The sequence below is a fragment of the Musca vetustissima genome, unplaced genomic scaffold (genome assembly GCF_032173495.1).
Source record: "Musca vetustissima isolate MV318-11 ecotype Yass unplaced genomic scaffold, APGP_CSIRO_Mvet_v1 utg13007, whole genome shotgun sequence".
Classification (NCBI taxonomy): Eukaryota; Metazoa; Arthropoda; class Insecta; order Diptera; family Muscidae; genus Musca; species Musca vetustissima.
In genome coordinates this window covers 245,194-268,024 of record NW_026881886.1, presented here as the reverse complement: position 1 = coordinate 268,024, position 22,831 = coordinate 245,194, and the positions used below count along the sequence as shown (strand labels likewise).

The following is a 22,831-nucleotide window of genomic DNA, read 5'->3' as shown; positions in this document are numbered from 1 at the left end:
AATCCTAAAAATACCAAAAAATATAGGGTGCCACCATTATATTGGGGGCCATACCTAAAAGTAGACCAAAATCACTTATTTTTTGGTAGAGAGATTTGCATCTTATCAGAAACCAGAATCAAACTATAATCTGTCCAAAATATTTTTAATTGTTAAAATCAGAAGGTAGCGCTCTATGGGAGCATTGCCTAAAACGGGACATATACCTACATATTCATGCATGATAGTTTCTAGCTCTCCAAGAATTATAAAAGATGAATTGCAATTCGATTGGAAGATATATGTCCAATTAATTCCAAATTTATTAGTGTTTTCTAACCAAGGATCGGATAAAAAAGGACGAAGAGAATATACGAATAGTGAATTTTCTTTGTCTTTGAAGAGCCATACATGTTCTTCTGGGTTCTTTATATACTCGCCAAACGCTTTAGAAATTTCCCATACACCGTGACCATACTGACCGTGATCACGACTTTTTGTCATAGTTTTATTAATAAGAACATTTATTATTGATCCACTACGTAACCTATAAAACAATAGTTTCACTTTTATAAAATGTTTTTCAAAATCTGAATACAAAACAAATTCTTACAATTTAATGGAAATGTTTTTTAATTAATTTAATTTTTCACATTTCATTTCTTCTTATTCATGGCAGCCCAGTAGCATTCCAGTTCATTACCCTCCCAGTTGAGTGATTTGTTAAAAACACTTTTCGTTGTGTCGTCATCGTTGAAGTCCAATGTGTGGTAGTTGTAAGGAAGAGCCCAAGAGGTAAATAAAAAAAATAAGGAAAAACAAATTATATTATTACAACAACAAAATAGGCATAACTTAATAATGTTTTTTTTTTGTTGTTTTTATTTTTTTTAATTTAGCATTGATAATGATCGTGAAATTTGTGTTGTGTTTAATAATGGAGATGTTAATGAAAGATTGCAATAGCAACAAAACAAGACAACATTTTACAACAAATTATAGGCTACAGTAGCTGATGGTCCGAGGCACCAACATCACCACAAGTGAATTAATGTTGCAACATCAACAACAAACAAATGCTGGGGAGTTTCGTTAATGTCCGATGGCCAATAAAAATTAGTTGGTGGGTCATTGTTGTCGGGTGGGGATTATGCATTACAAGGATAAAGTGATTAAAGCCGTAAAGGTAAATTTTGTGTAAAAAACATGTATTTTGTAATTGTTATCTATTTTTATATAATTTAATTATATATCAAAGCATTTGTCCCGACACAAACTATCAAAGCTTAGATGTTTTATATTCTTAGCCCCTCCTTAACAATGGGTCGTTCATTCCCGGTAATTTAAAAAAATAAATTTTTGATAGGGACATTCATGCAAGATCTTTTATGGATCACCAAAAATAACAAAAACCGAAAATCTGGGAGTTAGGTTAAAGAAGGGCTATCCATAGTCTTAATTCGTCGTCTTTATATAAAATCGGACGATATCATATATATGGGATATATATCTAAATATGAACCGATTCTCACCAAGTTCCCCTTAGACTAAAGACCATTTTCATATTGTCCGTAGGCCCGGCTACATCACTAGTACAGGGTATCATGTATTTGTGCATTTGTTTGTATCAGGCCAAAAGGAAACGATTTAGACACATGGCTCCTTTTGAGGATAAGCATAGAATTACTTTCTGAGTCGATTTATGCATGTCCGATCGTCTGTCTGCGAAATTTGGTGTAGCGTACTAAATTGAGTCTATAGTGATGTGTGCTGAGTTTCGTGGAAATCGGTTGAGATTTGGATATATTCATAAATATTGTGTCAAATCCTCAAGATAAAAAAAATTGGAAGAGCCCAATTATAAGGAGGTTTATACCGAAATCATCACTGAACCCATTTTTTCCTGATAATAATTTTACCAATGTTTGGTTTCCATCCAATTCGACTTGGTCTCTTTTCGATACCTAACCATGTCAATGGAATGGTTATAAAGCATTTAGTCCGTCCCATATAATGGACACACGATGTGATGATAATAAACGGCGACACATATTATGCAATTGACAACAGGTATTTGTGAGGCTAGGCTAGGATAGATGTGTCTGGTTCAAAGCAATCACTTTTTATAACTATTTATGGCAACTTGTTCATCTTCCTGGCAACACGTTTACATGGTAGCCGAATTGCACAATTTCAGTTGTGGTTGTTCGAATGTTTTTTTTTTTACTTTTCTTTCTCTTTGTCACTGGCAGAGGCATGTCATTAGTGTGGCGGATGACGGCCAACATAGAGAAATGTGGTATTAATCCAAAAACCAGTTACTATTCGTTTTTTTTTTTTATTTGTTCGACTTACGTATCTTTCAAGAGCTGCAGCACTTCCTGTTCCTTTTTGTTTAGGCCACTATAGTAGGCAGTCAAATTCATGTCCAGCAAATGACGTGTCTGCATGCCGACCAAAAACGTCGACGGACCATCCAGTTGCAGAAAATGATACATGGCCAGTTTGCCAAGTTCGATATTCGCATCTTTACAAATGCTAGCCGCTTTTTGGCATAATTGTTTTATTTCATCTTGGGCCGGATGCCAGGGTTGGGGACCACGATTCGTTAAAATACCGACACCATGTCCGGCGGCACAAACAATGGCCAGATTTTGTTGTTGAAAGTATTCCAAATAGGATTTAAGACTGTCATCCAGTAAAGTGTTGCGGGCATAGGATAAAACAACCTTTTGGGGAAAATTAATAGTTTTTTAGTTATGTTTTTTAATAATTGTAGTAGACCAGTACTCACATTAAATCTACCATTGGCCCGTTGTATACATTCCTTGAGCACCTTCAAAGGATAACCGGTAACACCAATATATTTGGCCTTGCCTTCTTTGACAATTTTCTCCAATTCCGGTAGGCATTCATTCAATACAATATCCAAGTCCTTGGCGAATTCGATGTCGTGGATCTATTAAACATAAAAACACAGAAATTTTATCTAGAATTAATGCAGACATTTAACTAAATTCTAAGTTATTCAAAAAGCCTTAATTTGGCAATTAATTATTTGTCTTGGTTTTCTCAGCTGCTGTTGATCAGCTGTGTTTATTTATTGCATAGAGAGAGAGATGAAGGAAGAGAACAAACAAATCCATGCTGCCTCTGTACAAACAACAAATAAACACCATTAATATTTTTTAATGGAATATTAATGCTATTGTTCTTATCACTTTAAAATCTACAAAATAAATCCGCCAAGTAACCTCGTACCTGTATAACATCCACATAGTCCAAACCCAGCAACTTGAGACTTTTTTCAAAACTCTCTCGGGTCTTTTTGGCGGAAAAATCAAACATCTTATCATAGGTCTTCTCATAACGTCCCACCTTTGTTGCCAGGTAATACGCTGAACGGGGTACAGTTTTCAGTGCCTTACCCAATATCTCCTCGGAACGTCCCTGGCCATAATAGGGTGCCGTATCAATATAATTGATACCAACTCGAATGGCTTTGTGTATTGTGGCAATTGCTTCCTCCTCGTCCAGTTCGCTGTTGATTAAACAATCCGCATTAATTTAACACTTCACACACACACACACACACCCACTCAAGTACCACTTGTGATTACATACCCAAATAGGGTACTTAAAGTACCACCACCCAATGCAACTTTGGACACCTTCATATCCGTAGCACCAAATTGTCGATATTCCATTTTGCGACAGGCTTCCTCATCATGGAAATCTTTTGTAAAGGTTGGAGGTAAATTTGTGGATGACATTCTTCTTCTTCTTCCTATTTTATTCTATAGAAGAATATTCTTGGTATATTACTTGACAACGTTCCGATCGGTACTGATGGCGAATGCAAAAGGTAGAATTGTTTAAATATTTTTCTTTTCAATTCAAGAGAGAATTTATTGCATTGCAATCTTTTTTATCGGTAATCTCTGTTCGCTCTCTTTTTTGAATTCTAATTCTGTTTGAGTAAATAATTGCATGCAGTGTTATATGCTTAGCAGATAGACCAAATGGGGTTATGTTATGGTAAATTGCCTCCAGAAGAAAATGAAATACCAAACAATTAAAATTTTCGGAATCTTTATATAAAGGGGCTATATTAAAATCGGAACCGATATTGATAACATTTTCGGAATCGTTATATAAGGCGCTATACTAAAATCGGAAACGATATTGATAATTTTTAGTACGAAAATTTAACACCCAACGTGAAACCAAAATATTGAATAAGAGTCCATTCGGTAAAAAAAGTCCAGAATATCGAAAATTTGGGAGAAACCGATATCGAAACGTGGACCTATATCGACAATTTTTTTCGGGAACATATCTCATCCAATCAGAACCCAAAATACCAAATTACAGCCAATTCATTTGAAAAACGTGCCCAAACATTACAAAATACCAAAATTTTGAGAGATATGGGACCTATACCTATAAATACCAAATTACAGACAATTTGTATGCAATCAAATACACAAATTTTGCAGGTAACGTTATAAGGGGTCACTACCAAAATGTGGACCGATTTCGAAAATTTTTTGTAGGAATATTGGCCACCCAATGGGAACTCAAAATACCAAATTACAGCCAATTCGATTGAAAAGCCTGGCCAAAATACCGAAATTTGGGAGGTACCTTTATATTAGGTCTATACCAAAACGTGGACCGATGTCGAAAAAATTTTGTTAGGAAGATTTACTACCCAAAGGGAACTCAAAGTACAAAAATATAGACGATTTGGTTGAAAAACGCGATAAAATTTCCGAAAATATCGATTTTTGAAAGGTAGTGCCATATGGGGGACCGATATTGATAATTTTTTGTGTGGAGGTTTTCTACTCAATGAGAACCCAAAATACCAAATTGCAACCAATTTGTTTGAAAAAAATTCTCAAATTCCCCAAAAAATCGAAATTTTGTAGGCTCCGTTGTATGAGGACTACCATAAAAATGGACCAATATTGATCATTTTTAGTGGGGAGATTTTCTACCCAATGAGAATCCAAAATACCAAATTACAACCAATTTCGGTTGAAAAACTTGCCCTCCAAAACTCTCCAAAACACCGAAATTTGGGAGGAAACCTTATATGAAGGCTAACTGGACCAATCTTGATCATTTTTGCTATGAAGATTTTCTACCCAAAGTGAACCCAAAGTACCAAATTACAACAAATCCGGATGAAAAACGTGCTCAAACTCCTCAAAATATCGATATTTGGGAGGTACTGACATTGCGAGCGAGCTATTGTGATTTCAACATACAGTCGGACAGGGCTAAATCGAAAATATATATTTTTTTCTTAAACAATAATTAATATTCTTTACGAGTCTCCCGTGAATATTTCGAGGTGTTTTAAGCGGAGGGACAAATGTAACATTCCCCTCTCTAAGGTGTAGGGTTTACAAAATCTCCAAACACAAAACCCGTTGGTTTTGAAGGGTTTGTTTTATTTATTTTATGTTTTTGTTGTTGGTGTTTCTTCGTACTATAAAAGCAATATAATTATTTTTATATGTATATCTCAAGTACAATATTGTATCGTGTGTATGTATGTTTCGATATTTATATAGCAAATATTCGAATTTATTTATTTGTTGTGTTATCAGATCAAACGTTTATCGCATTTCGAGAGCTTAATAAATAATATTGTTATTAATATAATTTGTTTTTTATTTTATATATGTATGTATAAATATAAAATTAGAATATTTTATATATGAATGTGTGTATATATTAATTTCAATACAAGTGAAATTCAATTCGAATGCCAATCAATTATTTCCTCGATTCCAAATTCCAATTCACTTTAGAAAAATAAATCACCAAATATATCATCGGCATTGGGGAAATGTTGTTGAGGTCTTGACGGCACCTGATGATGTGTTGTGAAATGGGGTACGTTGTGATGATGTTGATCCTGCTGCTGTTGCTGGCGTCTGGTATTGGGAATTATAACATCATTGATCTCATGTATAATGCCATTGGTGGCAATATTATCACATTTGGTAATGCCAGCATTTTGAATTTTTGGTCGGCGGTCACGGGTGATGCGCAAATGATGACCATTGTACGATTCAATGGAACGTACAAATGGCCAGTTGGTGGGTATGATGCCAGCACAACAGACCACATCGTTGACAATATGGGTCTTGATGAGATTCTCCAATTCACCCTGTTCCTTGTTCAAAGATTCTTCCAATTCTTCGAAGACATCGTTCTTGGGTACCAGTAGAGTAAAATCTTCCTCAGGATTGGCCAAGAGATCTGTCAAATTCGCCATATGTACCAAGTCCAAGAATTTACTATAATTTGGATTCGATTTCAACATTTGCAAGAGATTCTCTTTGGGTGGTGTCAATGGCTTGTCGACTTGATGCAGAACGGAACCACAACTTTCGTCATCGAAGTGAATGAGACGGGCACAATTCACCGTGGCACGATTCATAACATTCGAGAACAGAGCATGGGTGGAATAGAGATTAATGCGAACCTTATCACCGCCAATGGTTGGCAACATTTTCACTTCCAAATCACAGGTCTTCACCATGGGCTGAGTGACATGATAGTTAAGGAATTCAACAAGTTCCGGGTTGCCTTTCAATTGTTCGGGCGATTCTTCCAGCATCTTTGCCCACTTTGTATTCTGTAGAGCTTTGTCGGTGGGTGCAAACACCGTTACATTGTCCATATCATCGAATTTATTATCCAGACCGGCTGCCTCGAGAAGGCGTTTGAAAATCGTAACATTCTTCTCTTGCATCAGTGAGGACATGGGTAGGGCCGATTCGGTGGGCATAATTGTATCGATGACATGCATAACACCATTGCTACCCATAATATCGGCTTCCATAATTTTGGCAATGCCATTGATAATGACAGGTTCTTCCGTTTTGCTATCGTCCGCTGCCTTAGAACGATTAATACGCATGGGTTCACCCAAAAGGTTGTAAGCGGTTGTCTTGGCACCAGCAACGGAAGCCACCGAACAGAAGGTCAAATCGAGAATGTGATTTTTGAGAATGTCTGTAAATAAATGGAAAAACAACAACAGTTAATATTATGTAAATGCAACAATAAATCGGAAATGAAAAATAATCCATACTGAGGTTTTCCCTGGGAAATTTTTTAAATTAAAGACCTCCCGAAGTTGCAAAAAATCATTTTCCAACAAAAGTTTTTTATTTCTATTACCTCGTATTTCACAGATTGAAAAACTGAGAAATTTTTAAATTGTTGCCGGACCTTGTTGGACTTCAAAACAGAACATGATTTTAGATACATTTTGTTCACCGAATTGGCTCTTATTTCATATTTGGGTTACTCATTAGGTTGAAATTTACGTACAGCTCTTATTTTTGGTATTTTGAGGATTTCATATACGTCTTTCAACCTAATTGGCTGTAATTCACTGGGTGACAAATCTTCAAGCCTAAAATAATCAATATCGGACCATGATTACTTATGGCCCCATATATGACCATAACCTCGAATTTTCGATATTTTAAGAATTTCAAGCAAGTTTTTCAGCCGAATTAGCTGTAATTTTGTGATTGAAGTTTTCACTGGGCGAAAAATCTGTCTACCAAAAACAATCAATATCGGTCCACTTTTAGTTATAGCCCCCAGCTAATGCCGATGTGTTTTCAACCGAATTGGCTGTAATTTGGTATTTTGGGTTCTCACTGGGTGGTAAATCTTCCTACCAAAAATAATCAATATCGGCCCACTTTTAGTTATAACCCCACATAACCATAACCCCTACTTTTCGATATTTAAACAATTTCTCACCGAGAATTTCAACGGAATTGGCTGTAGTTTAGTTTGGGTTCTCACTGAGTAGCAAATCTTCCTACCAAAAATTATCAAAATCTATCCACGTTTTGTTATAGCCCCCATATAACCATTCGATCCAATATTCGATATTTTGGCATTTCAGAAGACATTATAAGCCGAATTGACTTTAATTTGGTATTTTGGAATCTGTCTGGGTGGTAAATCTACCTACCAAAAATAATTAATATTAACCCACGGTTACGTATAGCCCCATATAACAGTACCCTAAAAATTCAGAATTCTAGGTTTTATAGCGCGTTTTTTAACCGAATTATCTGTAATTTGGTATTTTGAGTTTTCATTTGGTGATAAATTTTTCTATCAAAAATAATGAATATTTTTCGATATTTTAAGGTTTTTAAGAATTTCAGACCGAGAATTTCAACGGAATTGGCTGCAATTTGGTAATTTGGGTTCTCCTGGAAGAAGCCCTGTCTACCAAAATAATCAATATCGGCCAATTTTAGGTATAGCCCCCCTTTTATAAGTGTCCCTAAATGTTCGGAATTAATAGGATTTCAGACGCATTTCTTCACCAAATTAGCTGTAATTTTGTATTTTAGGTTCTTACTTCTTCAATAAAAAATTATATGAATTTTCGGAAAACCCTGTACTAATGATGTGGTTTTGAAATTTTCAATCATATCTAAAATTATCTCCAACTTACTTGAAGCACAACCCTTGCCCTCCTTCAAAGCTCTACGCAAATGGGGTTCCAATTTATCAAATGCACTATCGGTGGGTACGAAAATCGTAATGGGTTTCTCGCCCTCCAACAGTTCGCTCAATTTTGTGTTCTCCAAAACGGTACGCATTATTGACATATCGCTGCGTTCACGAATCATATCCATGACGTTTTTACTAACCGATGGCATAACACCGGCCAATGTATGGACCATACCCTGTTCGGAGAGTTTATCGCGACGAACAATTGGTACACAATTGGCAGTATAACGATAGGGTTCGCGGCTCAAAGTCAAAGGCATTTGATAGCTGTTAATGCGCACGGTCTGGCCATCGGCGTGGGTCTTCAGGATTTGTTCATTGCTGACATCTTCCAAGTTGATTTCACCATCGACCACATGGCGCAAGAATAACTGTTTTACACCATCATCCGATTTCATTTCAACCACATTCTAGAAGAAACGAACAAAGATGAGATTAATAAAAAGGAAACGTGATTGAGATCACCATCATCGCACTTACATTCTCACTCTGTGCCGCATCGGCATAGGCACTGAATGCCTCATCCAGTGGCAAGAAGACGGTTACATTTTTACTCGAGCTGATCGTATCAGCTAGGCCACTGTTTTTGGCCTTTGCCACAAACTCTTTGGCTCCCATATCGGCTGCCGTTGCCTCAATATCTTTGATATCGATTTTCTCACAGGGTGTTGCATAAGCGGCATTACGTGGCCGGGCATAGCCGTGACAGCATTGGCGTGAAACAGTCAAAGTTTTCTTTTTGCCATTTTTGTTTACACTGCAAAGTTGAACAACAACAACAACGAATTAGACATTTTAATTTCAATTTGGTGTTTTTTGGATCAATATTGGCTCATAGATTGGCTGGTGTTACCAAGAGAGCCCACCAACCATGTCAAGCCATTACTCTTCTTCTTTTTCTGTTTTGGGCTCTGACATACTTACACTCGTGTACAGACATATTTGTTGGGCTTTTCAACGCATGAATTCAAACTGAAATGGAATTGTCCATACGAGGGTTGTTTAACAATTTCGGTGCCTTCGGCTGTTTGGGTCTCCTCAGTTTCATCCGAGGCTTCCATGTCCTTTTCGTCTTCTTCTTTTTCGGTACATACATTGGGTCTGAAATAGACGGAACGAAATAAATTAGAAAGGTGCAGGAATTAATTAAGAAAGAAAAATAAAGTTAGAGGGGATTTGTTGAAATCCCTCCTTGTTCGATTCGAAAATCTAAGGATGAAGGACTCTTATATAAGAAGTTGAGTGGACACATATATATATAAGAAGTGGAAAGTAATCTGTCACTTTTTCGTATTTAGTCTTTATTTATTTCACATATAATTTTTTATCACGTATTGTAAAGTTTTTTCATTAGTATAACAGTTTACACAAACTGTTATACCAGGGAAAAATCTATATAACTTCATACAAACGAATTTTATTGAATTTTATATTAATTTTGTGTTTATTTTTCAATTTTTTGTGTATAACAGTTTGAGTAAACTGTTATACTATTAAATTTTATAAAATTCATAATAAAAATCAATTTCGAAAAAAAATTAAAAAATTATCACAACTTAAAATTTTGTATGAAACTTTTACTAATGAAAAATGACTAAAATATTCTATATTTTGGGTGCTTGAACACGTTTGTCATGCGAATTTGTTGTAAATTTGTATTTTGGATTATCATTTGGTGGGAATTATCCCTACTAAAAATTATGACTGTGGATGCACTTTTAAGGCCAGCCACCATGTAACGATACGGACTAAATTTCGAAAATTTGGGGAGCTTGGAGACGTTTTTCAACCAAATTGGTTGTAATTTGGTATTATGAGTTCTTAGTGGATAGAAAATCTCCCTACCAAAAATTATGAATATTGGTGCACTATTAAGGGTAGCCCCCATGTAACGGCACTGTCAAAATTACAAAGATTTGGGGAGCTTGAACATGTTTGCCAACCAAATTTGTTGTAATTTGGAATCTTGAGATCATATTGGGTAGAAAATCTCCCTAACAAAAATTATGAATGTTGGTCCACTTTTAAGGTAACGGCACTGTCAAAATTTCGAAAATTTGGGGAGCTTGGAGAAGTTTTCCAACCAAATTGGTTATAATTTGGTATCTAGAGTTATTATTGGGTAAAAAATCTCCCTGCAAAAAATTATGACTGTGGGCCCAGTTCATATTGGGTAGAAAATCCCCCTACCCAAAATTGTGAATGTTGGTCCACTTTTAAGGGTAGCCACCATGTAACGGCACTGTCAAAATTTCGAAAATTTGAGAACTTGGAGACGTTTTCCAACCAAATTGGTTGAAATTTGGTATCTTGAGTTCTTATTGGGTAGAAAATCTCCCTGCCAAAAATTAAAAATATTTGTTCACTATTAAAGGTAGCCGCCAAGTACCAGTACCGATTAATTTCGAAATTTTGGGGGCTTTGGCAATTTTTTTCCAACGGAATTGCCTATAATTTTGTATTTTGGGCTCCCATTTGATAGGAAATATTCCTACCAAAAATCTTAGTAAAGTTCATTGAACTATCAGATTTTATTGCAACAACAACAAAAATCAAAATCAAAGACATTGTAATATTAGTAGCTGATAATAATTTTTGTCTACAATAATCTAATATGTACATACATGTATATATAAATAAATATATATACACATATATGTATGTAGGCATATCAAGTAAAATATTCATAGCCAGATGTGTTTGACAGATGCTATTCCAATGAAATTAAAAGAAAGATAGGAAAGAAAGAAAAAAGCTTCCAGAACAAACGGAATGGCTACAACAGAACAGCGACAGCTATGCAGGCAGGCAATTATGACAAATTGTTTGCTCTAAACAGACAAACAGACGGGCAACCAGGCAGGCATTCAGATCGTCAAACTAGCTTTGAAAGAGTAAACTATCTAAGATCAGGGTTTGCGGTCAGTGGCTTAGCTAGCAATACATACTGATGATAATTGTTTATATATACATACTGGCACCATAAATATGTACATAAATATATACATATATGTGTTTGTAAAAACATACAGTAATTCCATTTAGTTGTTTGTTTGTACTATAAGATTGCCATATAAAACCTACTTTGCCGGACCGGTGGTACCACCATCCGCGGATAATTTTTATTTCTCTTTCTTCAAACACACTCACACAACTATTGTAAATAATTTCTGCCATCCATAGAAATGATGGTGTCATTTTATTTAGTTGAGGGGGCAGCAGCAGAATGGAATCTTTTGCTATATTCACTCACTCACATTGAATTTAATTGAATTGGAGGGGAGCTATTCAATTTAATACAGAAAAATTGCCGCTTTTTCAACATTTTTTTTTCAAAATTTAATAAATTTGTTGGACACACACTATGTGGGAGCATAATTTATTTATTTACTTGTTTGAATGGGGTTTTACATTTTCTGAAAAAAAGAGCAGAACTGAGGAAGACTAGAATATTCTGGGAAAAATCCCACCATAATATGAAGACAAAAGGAAGATTTGAATTGTAATGAAAACCAAAAAATAGAGTCAATTTGGTTAAGAGAAATGCCTAAAATACCGTTAATTTTTTGGGGTACCGTTATATGAGGGCCATCCTGAAAAGTGGACCGATATCGATAATTTTTGGTAGACAGATTTACTACCCAAAGAGAACACCAAGTACCAAATTATAGACAATTTGGTGATCGAACTTCCGAAAATATCGATATTTGAGGGTACTGCTATATGGGGACTACCCTAAAAAGTGGACCAATATTGATAATTTTTGCTGTGGATGTTTTCTACTCAATGGGAACTCAAAATATCAAATTACAGCCTATTCGGTTGGAAAACGTGATCAAACTTCCTAAAGTATCGAAAAATTCAGGAGGTACCGATATATGGACACTACCCCAAAAAAGTGGACCAATATAGATAGTTTTTGGTGTGCAGGATTTCTACTCAATAAAAATCCAAAATATGGAATTATAATTCGAATCGTTTGAAAAACATGCTCAAACTCCCTAAATAACCGAAATTTTGATGTTCCGTTATATGTGGACAACCATAAAAAATGGACCAATATTCATAATTTTTGTTGGGGAGATTTTCTACTCAATGAGTATCCAAAATACCAAATAACAATCAATTCGTTTTAAAAATGTGATCAAACTCCCTAAAATATCGAAATTTTCAAGGTTATATAGAGACTACGATAAAAATTTTACCAATATTGATAATTTTTAGTGGGGAGATTTCCTACATAATGGGAAGTCAAAACACCAAATTACAGCCTATTTGGTTGAAAAACTTGCTCAAAATCATCAAAATATCGATATTTGGGAGGTACCGTTATATGGAAGCTACCCTAAAAAGTCACCCAATTTTGGTACCCAATGAGTAGCCAAAATATCAAATTACAGACAATTTGGTTGAAAAACTCGCCATTCATCATTCTAGACTCAATTCAGTACGCTATGCCAAATTTCGTGCAAATCGAAGGATATATCCGATTTTCAAGAAAATTAACACACATCGTTCTAGACTTGATTCAATACGCTATGCTAAATATCGTGCAAATCGAAGGAGATATAGGACCTTTGATGCACCATTTACCTTAAATCGGACAAAAATATATATGGGAGCTATATAAAAATCTGATCCTATTTTCACGAAACTTAACGCACATCACTCTAGAATCAATTCAGTACGCTATGCCAAATTTCGTGCAAATCGAAGGATATTTAGGGACTTTGGTGAACTATTTACCTAAAATCGGACCAAAATATATATGTATATATATATATAAGTACGCTATGCCAAATATCGTGAAGATCGAACCATTTACCTAAATTCGAACGAATATATATATATATATATATGAACCGATTTTTTTCCAATTTCACCACAATTTTCAGTGTGGTAAAGGGTATAAAAAATATGCGGAATACCCTTCAAAATATATTCTTAAAAAAAGACAATCCTCTTAAAAAAAAATCAAAATTTTTTCCTAACAAAAATCCACTACTACTACGTTAACTTACCCCTTCCACCAGGGTTCCTCTTGGGTGCCAATGCCAAATCCGCCAAAACTATTGAAGAAATTATTACCCAAGAAGGGGAAGGATTGATGGAAGAATAAGCCAGGCTGAGCTTGACCATTGCCGCCATTGACATCACTGGTGATGACATCGACATCTGGAATAAAAATGTTAGAAGTTACGTGCCGAAGTTCCCGGAACAAATTTCATTCTCTTGAGAAAAAAAAGTAAATCAAAACTTACCAAATGGTTTCTCTTCGCTGCCATTGGATGTTGTGGTCGTTGTTGTTGTCGTCGTCGATGTCCTGCCATGTGGATTGTGAGGATTCTCCTGAGCTTCTAGTGGCACAAATTCCGCCTCGGGTTCATAGCTATTGAATGGCGTATTAATTGGTAATAAAGTATTAAACAATTGTGGCCAAATATAGCTTTGTCTTGAGGTGGTGGTGGTTGAAGCTTGTGATTGATATGGTAGTTGTTGTTGCTGATGATGTGTTGGTGTTGTATAAAATGTTGTTGTTAGGGGTGGTGTTATGGGTTCAAGTATGTGAAAACTTGGCGTTTGGATGTGAGACATTAAACTATAAATGGAACAAAAAACAAAGACGCACAACAGGCAACAAATATTGTGTTTTAGCATGCAAAAACAAAAACAAACATAACAAAACAAAGCAAAAACAACAATTTCAAACAAATTATAAACAAACAAAAAGACACACCAATGTCATGCTCTTTAAAGATCTCTGCTCGGTTACATTATCAAAAATATGCAAATGAGCCGAGATCCCAAACAAAAGAAAATACCGAATTACTCCCGCAGCACCAACACCAAAATTAGCACCCAACTCCAAGAAAAAAAAAATAATTCAAACTTTCCGCCGTCTGCCTTTTTTGGCACAATTTAAAATGACGGAATTCTAAAGTCGTTTCACAGTTCATGAGAATTATTTAAAAAAATAAAAATAAAAAAATAAAGCGAACAATTATTATGGCTAAAATATTTGCCATATTAGTCTTATAAATATATTAGCCCGCCCCCGCGCTCTTTGAATACAAATGCGAGTAATTTGGTTGCCTAACATCAAGGGAGATCCACATGTGTTCTGGTGTTGTGGCTGATGGAACGGTCTATTACGGAAGAAGAATAATAAACAAACCAACCGAACCGAATAGCTCAAAAATTTCAACTTGGCTGGTAGCTATTAATTTTCCTCGCAACTCGAAAAAAAAATCTTTCAAAACAGATAACAAGAAATCAGTGTCAAAATCACAATCCCCTCTCGGTAAATAATTGAATAAAAATGAAATTGAATATTCTCTTCCATTCGAATCGCAATTAGAATGCCGAAAATGTTTGGCGATCATTTGTCATAAATTAGGTCCAACGTGCCTCAACATTTTTCAAAGTTAATGAGAACGAAGTAGAAGGACCACACATCATTTTATTAAAAAACCAGTAAGGAAAATGGTAAAGTCGGATGGAGCCGACTATATGATAACCTTCACCACTTTGGGTATATTCAACAGATGAATTCTAACAGACGTCGCATTTTTAAAGGACCAGTAAAATGAAATTGGATTCATAAACATGTCATTCTGCAACCGATACTAAATTTTTCATTTGGTCAGATATAGAAGCTGTATCTAAATCTGAACCGTTTTTCACGAAATTTAACACACATCATTCTAGACTTTTTGCGGTTAATAATTCATTTTATTTATTAAATTCAAAAATAAATAAATATAATAAATAACAGTGCCAAAACAGGATTCATGCTATGTGCAAAAAAACGCAGTAAACATTCTCCAAAAAAAAAAAATAATTAAAAAAAGAAGAATCACATCATGTGTCAAAACAATGGGTTTGATTCACCTACATTAACATGAACGTGCTTGAAATATCAGATTAACTGCATTATTATTAAAAAAAATCAAGTTCCAAAATTTCACCGTCAAACCCAAAACCAACAAAATGTCATTCGTCGACTAAAAAGCCGCATTCGACAGCCCTATCCGTTCAGATGTGTTTAAAGCCATGTCTAAAGCCAGTGGCACAAGATCAGCAGTAAAGTTGGAAGGGAGCTATCGGAGCACTTCAATACCGAACGAGGATTAAGACAAGGTGACAGTTTGTCGTGTGATCATTTTTTAACAACCTGTTGGAAAAAGTCATGACGAGAGGCAAAAGTTAACAGAAATGGCACTCTGTACACCAAAAAAAAAAACATGTTAATCGATATAATGGGTCGAACATTGCGAGCGGTAAAAGCCACCTTTGAACAAATTGAGAAGGAGTCTGTCAAAGTGGGTCCGGCAATAAACGACGAGAAGGCCAAGCTGATGGTATCAACGCGCAAGACGTCCAGTAGAATCGGACCAACTATGAAACTTGATAACTACAACTTCGAGGTAGTCAAAGATTTTATATATCTTGGAACCGCCATAAATAAAACGAATGACATCAGTTTTGAAATTCGGAGAAGGATAGTGTTGGCCAACAGATGCTACTATGGTCTGAGTAAGCAGTTTAGAAACAAGGCCACCTCCCGCCAGACCAAACTCACACTTTACAAGACGCTGATACTACCCGTGCTATTATATCTGATACTACCCGTGCTATTATATCTGAAGCATGGGTACTTGCGCAAGCAGATGAGGCAGCTCTTGGGGTGTTTGAAAGAAAAATTCCCCAAAAGATCTACGGGCCGATCTTCGTCGACGGTGAATATCGGCGTCGAATGAACCACGAGCTTTACAATTTATACGCGGACATCGACATATATTTCTATACAAACTACTTGCATTTAATTTTGAAGACTTAAAAAAACCAAATAATTACCCCCCTCGTATTCTATGAGTCACCCGAGGTGTTTATATGATGATTGTTGTTGATTTTTATATTTATTACATGTTACGTTTTTTTATTATTATTTCTTTCTTTTTTTTCTTTGTATTATTATTTTCATTCATTTTCAATTCCGTTGAATTTATTTTTTTAACTGTGTTGTTTTTTGATAATCAAACGTCGCGCAACCGCACACTTTTACATATTAATGGCTTTTTTACAATAACGTTGTCGATTTTTTTTTTTTCATTCTAGAAAATTGGCATTGTTTTTTGTTTGTTTTGAATGCACAAATTCAAAACAAAATTAAAGGAAATACGAGCAATTAATAATTAAAATTGAAAAATGACGTGGCCTTTTGGGATGATTTTAGATATTTGGATATAAAGCAGAAGTTTTATAGTCTCCACCATGAAGTGGGCATCCCAGACATACTAAAATCGCTGAAGAATTTTATAAGTGTGCTATGACATCTTAAATTGCTCCCGAAAGCTTAAACGTCTATCGTTTGCTCAGATTTTAACTATTGGAGAAAATTCAATATAGGCGAACGAATTGATAGCGAAGAGTTCTGACTACTTTGAATAGTCAGTCTTAAGAGGAGGACTAACATTTCCATTTGGATAGAAGGTATGAGGTGAAAGAATCGCCAGGATTATGTTCACTATGAAAATATTCCAACTGAACAATTTGTGATAGGGCAGGCAAGATGGAAAAATCTGCACCGATTTTCACGAAACTTGACAGACACCACTCTAGACTCAATTCAGTACATTATGCCAAATTTCGTCTAAATCGAAAGATATATAGGGACTTTGGTGCACCATTCGGACGAAAATATATATGGGAGCTATATCTAAATCTGAACCGATTTTTCCAATTTCAATAGGGCCAAATAAATGAGCTGTGCTAAATTTCATATAATTCGGATTATAAATACGACCTGCACTTTGTTTAAAATTTAACACCAACAGACGGACGAACGGACATGCATAAATAAACTCAGAATGTGATTCTATGCATATTCTCAAAAGGAACTATGGGTACATCTCGTTTCCTTTTGCCTGCGCCTTGATACCATCAGCTTGGTCTTTTCGCCATTTACTGCCAGTTCCACTTTGGCAGACTCCTCAATTTGTTCAAAGGTGGCTGTTACCACTTTCAATGTCAGACCCATTATGACGATGTTATCGGCGTAAGCGAGTAACATGTGTTGTTTGGTGTACAGAGCGCCATTTCTGTTCACCTTTGCCTCTCGTATGACCTTTTCCAGCAGGATGTTAAAAAGGTCACACGACAAACAGTTACCATTTCTGAATTCTCGTTCGATATTGAAGGGCTGCGACAGGTCCTTTCCGACTTTAACTGCTGACATTATACTAGTTAAAGTTATCCTGCATAGCCATATTAATTTTGCAGGAATGTGAAATGCAGACATGGCTTTAGACACCTCTGAACGGATAGAGCTGTCGAATGTGGCTTTATAGTCGACGAATAGGTAGAACGTGACACTGATAAAATAATATCATTGCCATTGGCTTCAGTCGTTCACACAGCGCGCTGGATAGCACTTTATATGCGATGGGAAGGAGACTTATTCCTCTATAGTTATTGTAAAATATTTATCCTTAGGTTCCAAATAAACTACTCTTGCTTAGCCTAATCTCAAACACAATATGTATCAGTAAACTATTTGTTCTAATAATATAATTTGATCTGTGGAGAGTTTCGCCATAGTGTGGGTCATAAAATCTCAACACCAACAACCACAGTCTTATCAGCGTTGCATGTGGGATTTTAGACTCATCTCTTAACCACTCCAACAATCAAATCTTCTGTAATATAAAATTAGGTTCAAAGTATTTTGAACACTATCTTTAACGATCTACTGGCTGAATACGCGAAATCGTTATCCATGAACAGCAGCCTACGAGACATTTTCAAAATTCATAGATAGAGGATATGGCCAGTATTTCATTATTTCCAAGTTCGTACACTCATTATGGATGCTAAATACCGTGAAGACTGTAATGTTGGTAAGATAACTCCCATGTCTTTGAAAACCTAAAAATTTTCATTTTCAATTTCTTTTTTTTTTTTATTTTTTGGCATAGGTAAATATTAATTTTTCGCAACTATATAATAATAATATGGGCGTACAAACATATGTATATAGATTTGCTACAATGACAGCGACACCACCTTCATCTGCCAACATCAACATCGGGGACGACAATGAACTACAACTTTCTTTTTCTTGGAAACAATATTGACACCTCAAATTTGTTGTTGGTGGATGGATGGATATCTAACTTCGAACGTAAACTTTTAGTGGGCAAATGAAATTTGTTTATTCCCATTTATTTACATATTCGTCAAGTGAAATTACCACAAGACATTGAATGGGTCCGGCGATTGGTACGCAAAAAAAGAGAGATTTGTTCATTTCAGATACTTTTTTGTTTGCCCTTCTTTTCTAAAATGACACACTTGGAGTAAAAGAAACACATGTTTGTGTTGATGTCAGCTGATTGGTGACCTTAATTAGTGATTAAACCCAAGCTTTATGGCATATAAGAAGGAAGCTCTTTCATGGAAGAAACAAAATAAAAACCTTTTATAAATCTTGAAGAAAAAAAAACCCTGAGATGTTGCAATTTTTTCATAAGACATTCTTTACAGAATAACCGTTTTTTGCTGCTGCAATAACAACTAAAAAAAACATTGAGCTGTTGGTTGTTGTTTCAATGCTAGGCATTAAAGACAAATCGTGCAAATCTTGGCAAAGTTTAAAACAAACAAAAAAAAACCCCGTCTGCAGAAAAAAAGAAGAATGCTGAAGTCGAAGTTTTTTTTTGCTGTAACCTACCCACCTCTTTGGAATTTGTTATTATTGCCGTTTTTGTTTTATTTTTATTGTTTCTGTTGAATGTTTCATCTTCACGGCACAATGAGTTTAACTGACGTTGCACAAATGAAAAAAAATAACAACATAAAGGCCGAACATTCAGCCAAACAACAGTCATCCATCCAGTCAACCAGCCAGACCCAGACCCAACACAGCTCAGCTTTTGCTTAACTTGAAAGAAAATTCAGTTACCAGCAGCACTTCTAAGTAGGTTATCGCAATAGTGGCTTGTAACCAAAAAAAATTGAAGAAGAAGAAGGAAACGAAAAATCAGCAATGGATGATCGTGACAAGAGATTGAATCAATTTCACAAATACATACATATATGTATGTGTTATAGGTCCCAAAAATACCTGGTGGACCTATTGGAAATAGGTTAAGTTGAAAAGAAATGTCATCATTTAGAGTCATTGATGGACAATGTTAACGGAAATACATTTGTAGGCTTAGGAGGACTAGCATTTAGACCTCACAGAACTATCCGATGAGATTCCAACAGAGTGGCCTATAACATAACATGGAAGGCGAAAGAAGTGGGAGTAAAGATCTGCATTTACCGGTTTAAGAGAACAAAAATATTGTCCGCATTCGAACAGAGCCATTTGTGATAGGACGTTTTATTGATTTCGATTGATTTTTCTCGTTTCGTTGCCTAGGGTGAAGTCAAAATCAATAGAAGTTAATGGAATTCCCATTACTTTTATTATTAGAAGCGTTATTCCATACATCTCTGATGTCATTTTGGACGTGGTTAACACTACGTCAACTTTTCCCCTATGTTGGAAAACTGCTCGAGTGGTAACAGTACCAAAATGCCGTTCGCTTACTGGACCTGGTGATCTAAGAACCATATCAATTTTACCAGAACTGTCGAGGAAGTGTAGAGATGAAGAAGGAAACCTGTTGACAGATACAGACAGCATATTGAGGCTCTGGAAGGAGCATTTTTGAAAAGCTTCGGGTATCAAATAGTTGGCGGTAAAGAAGATAATCCAGAACCAATAAGAGATGACCGTATGGATTGTATACCACCTAGCCAAGATGAGGTCAGAATAGTAATCAAGGATTTAGACAAGGTGACAATTTGTCGCGTGACCTGTTCAACATCCTGCTGGAAAAAGTCATACTAGATGCAAATGTGAACACCAAAGTGTATATGTTATTCGTCGACTTCGATATAATGGGTCTAACATTCAGAGCGTTAACAGCCACCTTTGAACAAATTGAGGAGTCTGTCAAAATGGGTCTGGCAGTAAGCGGCGAGAAGACCAAGCTGATGGTATCAACGTGCAAGACGTCCAGTAGACTCGGACCAACTTCGAGGTAAAGGTTTTATATACCTTGGTACAGTCATAAATACAACGAATGACATCATTTTTGAAATTCGGAGAAGGATTGTGATGGCCAACAGATGCTACTATGGTCTAAGTAAGCAGTTTAGAAACAAGGCCACCTCCAACCAGACCAAACTCACTCTTTACAAGTCGTTGATACTATCCGTGCTGTTATATGGATCGGAAGCATGGGTACTTGGGCAAGCAGATGATGCAGCTCTTGGAGTGTTTGAGTTTAAAATTCTCCGAAAGATCTATGGGCCGATCTGCGTTGACGGTGAATATAGCCCTTGAATGAACTACGAGCTTTACAATCTATTCTCGGACATCAACATTGTTAGACGTATTGAGCTGCAGTGACTACGTTGGCTAAGTCATGTTGTGAGAATGGATGAAGATGCCTCCGCCCAAAAGGCATATAAAAGCGAGCCGAGTGATGGTTCAACGCAGAAGGGGAAGCCCACGAAAAAGATGGAAAGATGAAGTGTAAGACAACATTGCCGAAAATGGTCTTTCAAATTGGAAAAACTGCGCAAAAGACCGACGCGCCTGGAAATCTTTTTTAAGCTCGGCTTATGGAACGAGAGTTCTGTCACATGCCAGCTATGTAAGCAAGTTTCCTAGTGAAGAGCACAAATTCTGTCTTAGTAAGGTTTTCACCAAGAGTGTGCCCAGTTGGACAGAGTTGAAACCATTCGACTTAAAAAAAAGAACAAAATTTGAGCTATGGAAACATGCTACCTTGAGGCTCGGCTGAAGTTTGGAAATCTTGTGTTTATCAAAATATTACACCAAGTGACATTTCCAGTATTTTTCCATGCAATTTTTTTTTCTGTAACCAATTTGAAATTATGATCGCTCCACTTTTTTTTAAATATTTCATCATTAACGGGTTAAAGCCACCACAATTTGTAAGCCGTTAATAAAATAATTGCTACAAATCTAGTTACTCGGGTTTACTTTGGACTATAAACCATAACAAAAAATGTAGTATTTTTTTAATTAGCAATGCAATAACAGCAACAACAAAAACAATTGGGAATTTTCCGAAACTTAACCCATATGCCAAAATTTCTTTTTTAGTTTTATTTCTATATATAAATAAATTGTGCTAAATTTTTGTATTTGGTGTGATGATGATGAGTGCTTGCTTGGTTTTTGGTATTGTTTGCAAAAAAAAAATCAAAAGCAGACATGTTTCATTTTGTTTGGTTACAATGACATATAATTGAATAATTATGCATTACAAGCTCTTTTTTTAAATGGCATTTGTTAGCAAAAACAATAATGGCAAACTGAAACTTACCTTCCAAAATATTGGCCATTAACATTGCTGGAAATCAGCAGCAATGCCGACAAAGCAAAACTTAAAGTAAAGCGTTTCATTTTAACGTTTAAACGACAACTTTCAAATTAACCGAAAGTTCTGGTACTTCTTCCGTTACGATGTACAAATAAATAAAAATGAGTGTCTGCTGCAGGTAAAAAAATAGAGAGAGAAAAAAAATTTGACATTAATTTCTTTGTTTTGATTTTTCACAACTAATTTATTTATTTTGTTTAATCCTGTTCGTCAACTCACTTTCTGGTATTTCAAAATAATTAAAAAAATAAATGAAATCTCTTGATCACTTTTGCACTTTGTTCAGTTCAAAATCACACTTTATTTTCTTGTTACAAGAAAATCAATTTTTTCTATCTTTTAATTTTCTTCTGTCAGAGATCTCAATTTGCCTCCGAACAACGCGCGAGGGAGAAGAGAGCGTTTTAGTTGCTTTTGTTTTTGTTGCGGTTTGTTTTTCACAGCACAGTTAAAATATTACTGAAGCAAGAACCTGAATTGAGCCGGTATTTATAATGTGTGATGAGACAGGCGGCTTAGCCCCTCATACACAAACGAACACACAAACACACACCAATATTGTGTTGAGAGATTCACACAAACATATCTGTCTCATATCTCACAACTACACTCTTTGACTTTTAATGTTTTTGTTTATGTTTTTCTTGTGGAGTCCCCCATCCTCATACACAAATGACGTTTTGTTAACACTCTGTCAGCCCAAAAGAGTCATATTGTGGTGCGATAATACACACAGAGAAATATATTGGTTGTTAGGTAGTCAAAGAGAGAGGGCAACAGGTAGTTTGGTGATTTTTAGTTTTTTTTTT

General features: G+C 35.6%; 2 protein-coding genes across 2 annotated transcripts; both read right to left on the bottom strand.

The window, feature by feature from the left end:
- Window positions 1-633: 633 nt before the first annotated feature.
- LOC133327916 (uncharacterized) lies at window positions 634-3,513 on the bottom strand. The gene is made up of 4 exons (XM_061536451.1): window positions 3,241-3,513; window positions 2,774-2,938; window positions 2,335-2,708; window positions 634-711 (listed from the first exon to the last, which is right to left on the bottom strand). The coding sequence occupies exons 1-4, from the start codon at window positions 3,325-3,327 to the stop codon at window positions 636-638; spliced, it is 702 nt and encodes a 233-aa protein (XP_061392435.1). The 5' UTR covers window positions 3,328-3,513; the 3' UTR covers window positions 634-635.
- Window positions 3,514-5,800: 2,287 nt separating this feature from the next.
- On the bottom strand, window positions 5,801-22,051 carry LOC133327950 (periostin). The gene is made up of 7 exons (XM_061536494.1): window positions 21,966-22,051; window positions 13,815-14,152; window positions 13,575-13,728; window positions 9,478-9,654; window positions 9,034-9,310; window positions 8,495-8,963; window positions 5,801-7,017 (listed from the first exon to the last, which is right to left on the bottom strand). Exons 1-7 carry the CDS (start codon window positions 22,043-22,045, stop codon window positions 5,801-5,803), a joined length of 2,712 nt encoding a protein of 903 aa, XP_061392478.1. The 5' UTR covers window positions 22,046-22,051.
- Window positions 22,052-22,831: the final 780 nt, after the last annotated feature.

What these genes read in the sequence shown, in the direction of transcription:
- LOC133327950 (XM_061536494.1), bottom strand. Translation starts at nt 22,045, where the DNA reads ATGAAACGCTTTACTTTAAGTTTTGCTTTGTCGGCATTGCTGCTGATT. An exon ending in AATGGCCAATATTTTGGAAG is followed by an intron (nt 14,153 to 21,965) that starts GTAAGTTTCAGT and finishes TTCCATTTATAG; the next exon opens with TTTAATGTCTCACATCCAAA. An exon ending in AAATATGTCTGTACACGAGT is followed by an intron (nt 9,311 to 9,477) that starts GTAAGTATGTCA and finishes TCAACTTTGCAG; the next exon opens with TGTAAACAAAAATGGCAAAA.
- LOC133327916 (XM_061536451.1), bottom strand. Translation starts at nt 3,327, where the DNA reads ATGTTTGATTTTTCCGCCAAAAAGACCCGAGAGAGTTTTGAAAAAAGT. An exon ending in ACTATGTGGATGTTATACAG is followed by an intron (nt 2,939 to 3,240) that starts GTACGAGGTTAC and finishes TATGTTTAATAG; the next exon opens with ATCCACGACATCGAATTCGC. An exon ending in CTGCAGCTCTTGAAAGATAC is followed by an intron (nt 712 to 2,334) that starts GTAAGTCGAACA and finishes CACAACGAAAAG; the next exon opens with TGTTTTTAACAAATCACTCA.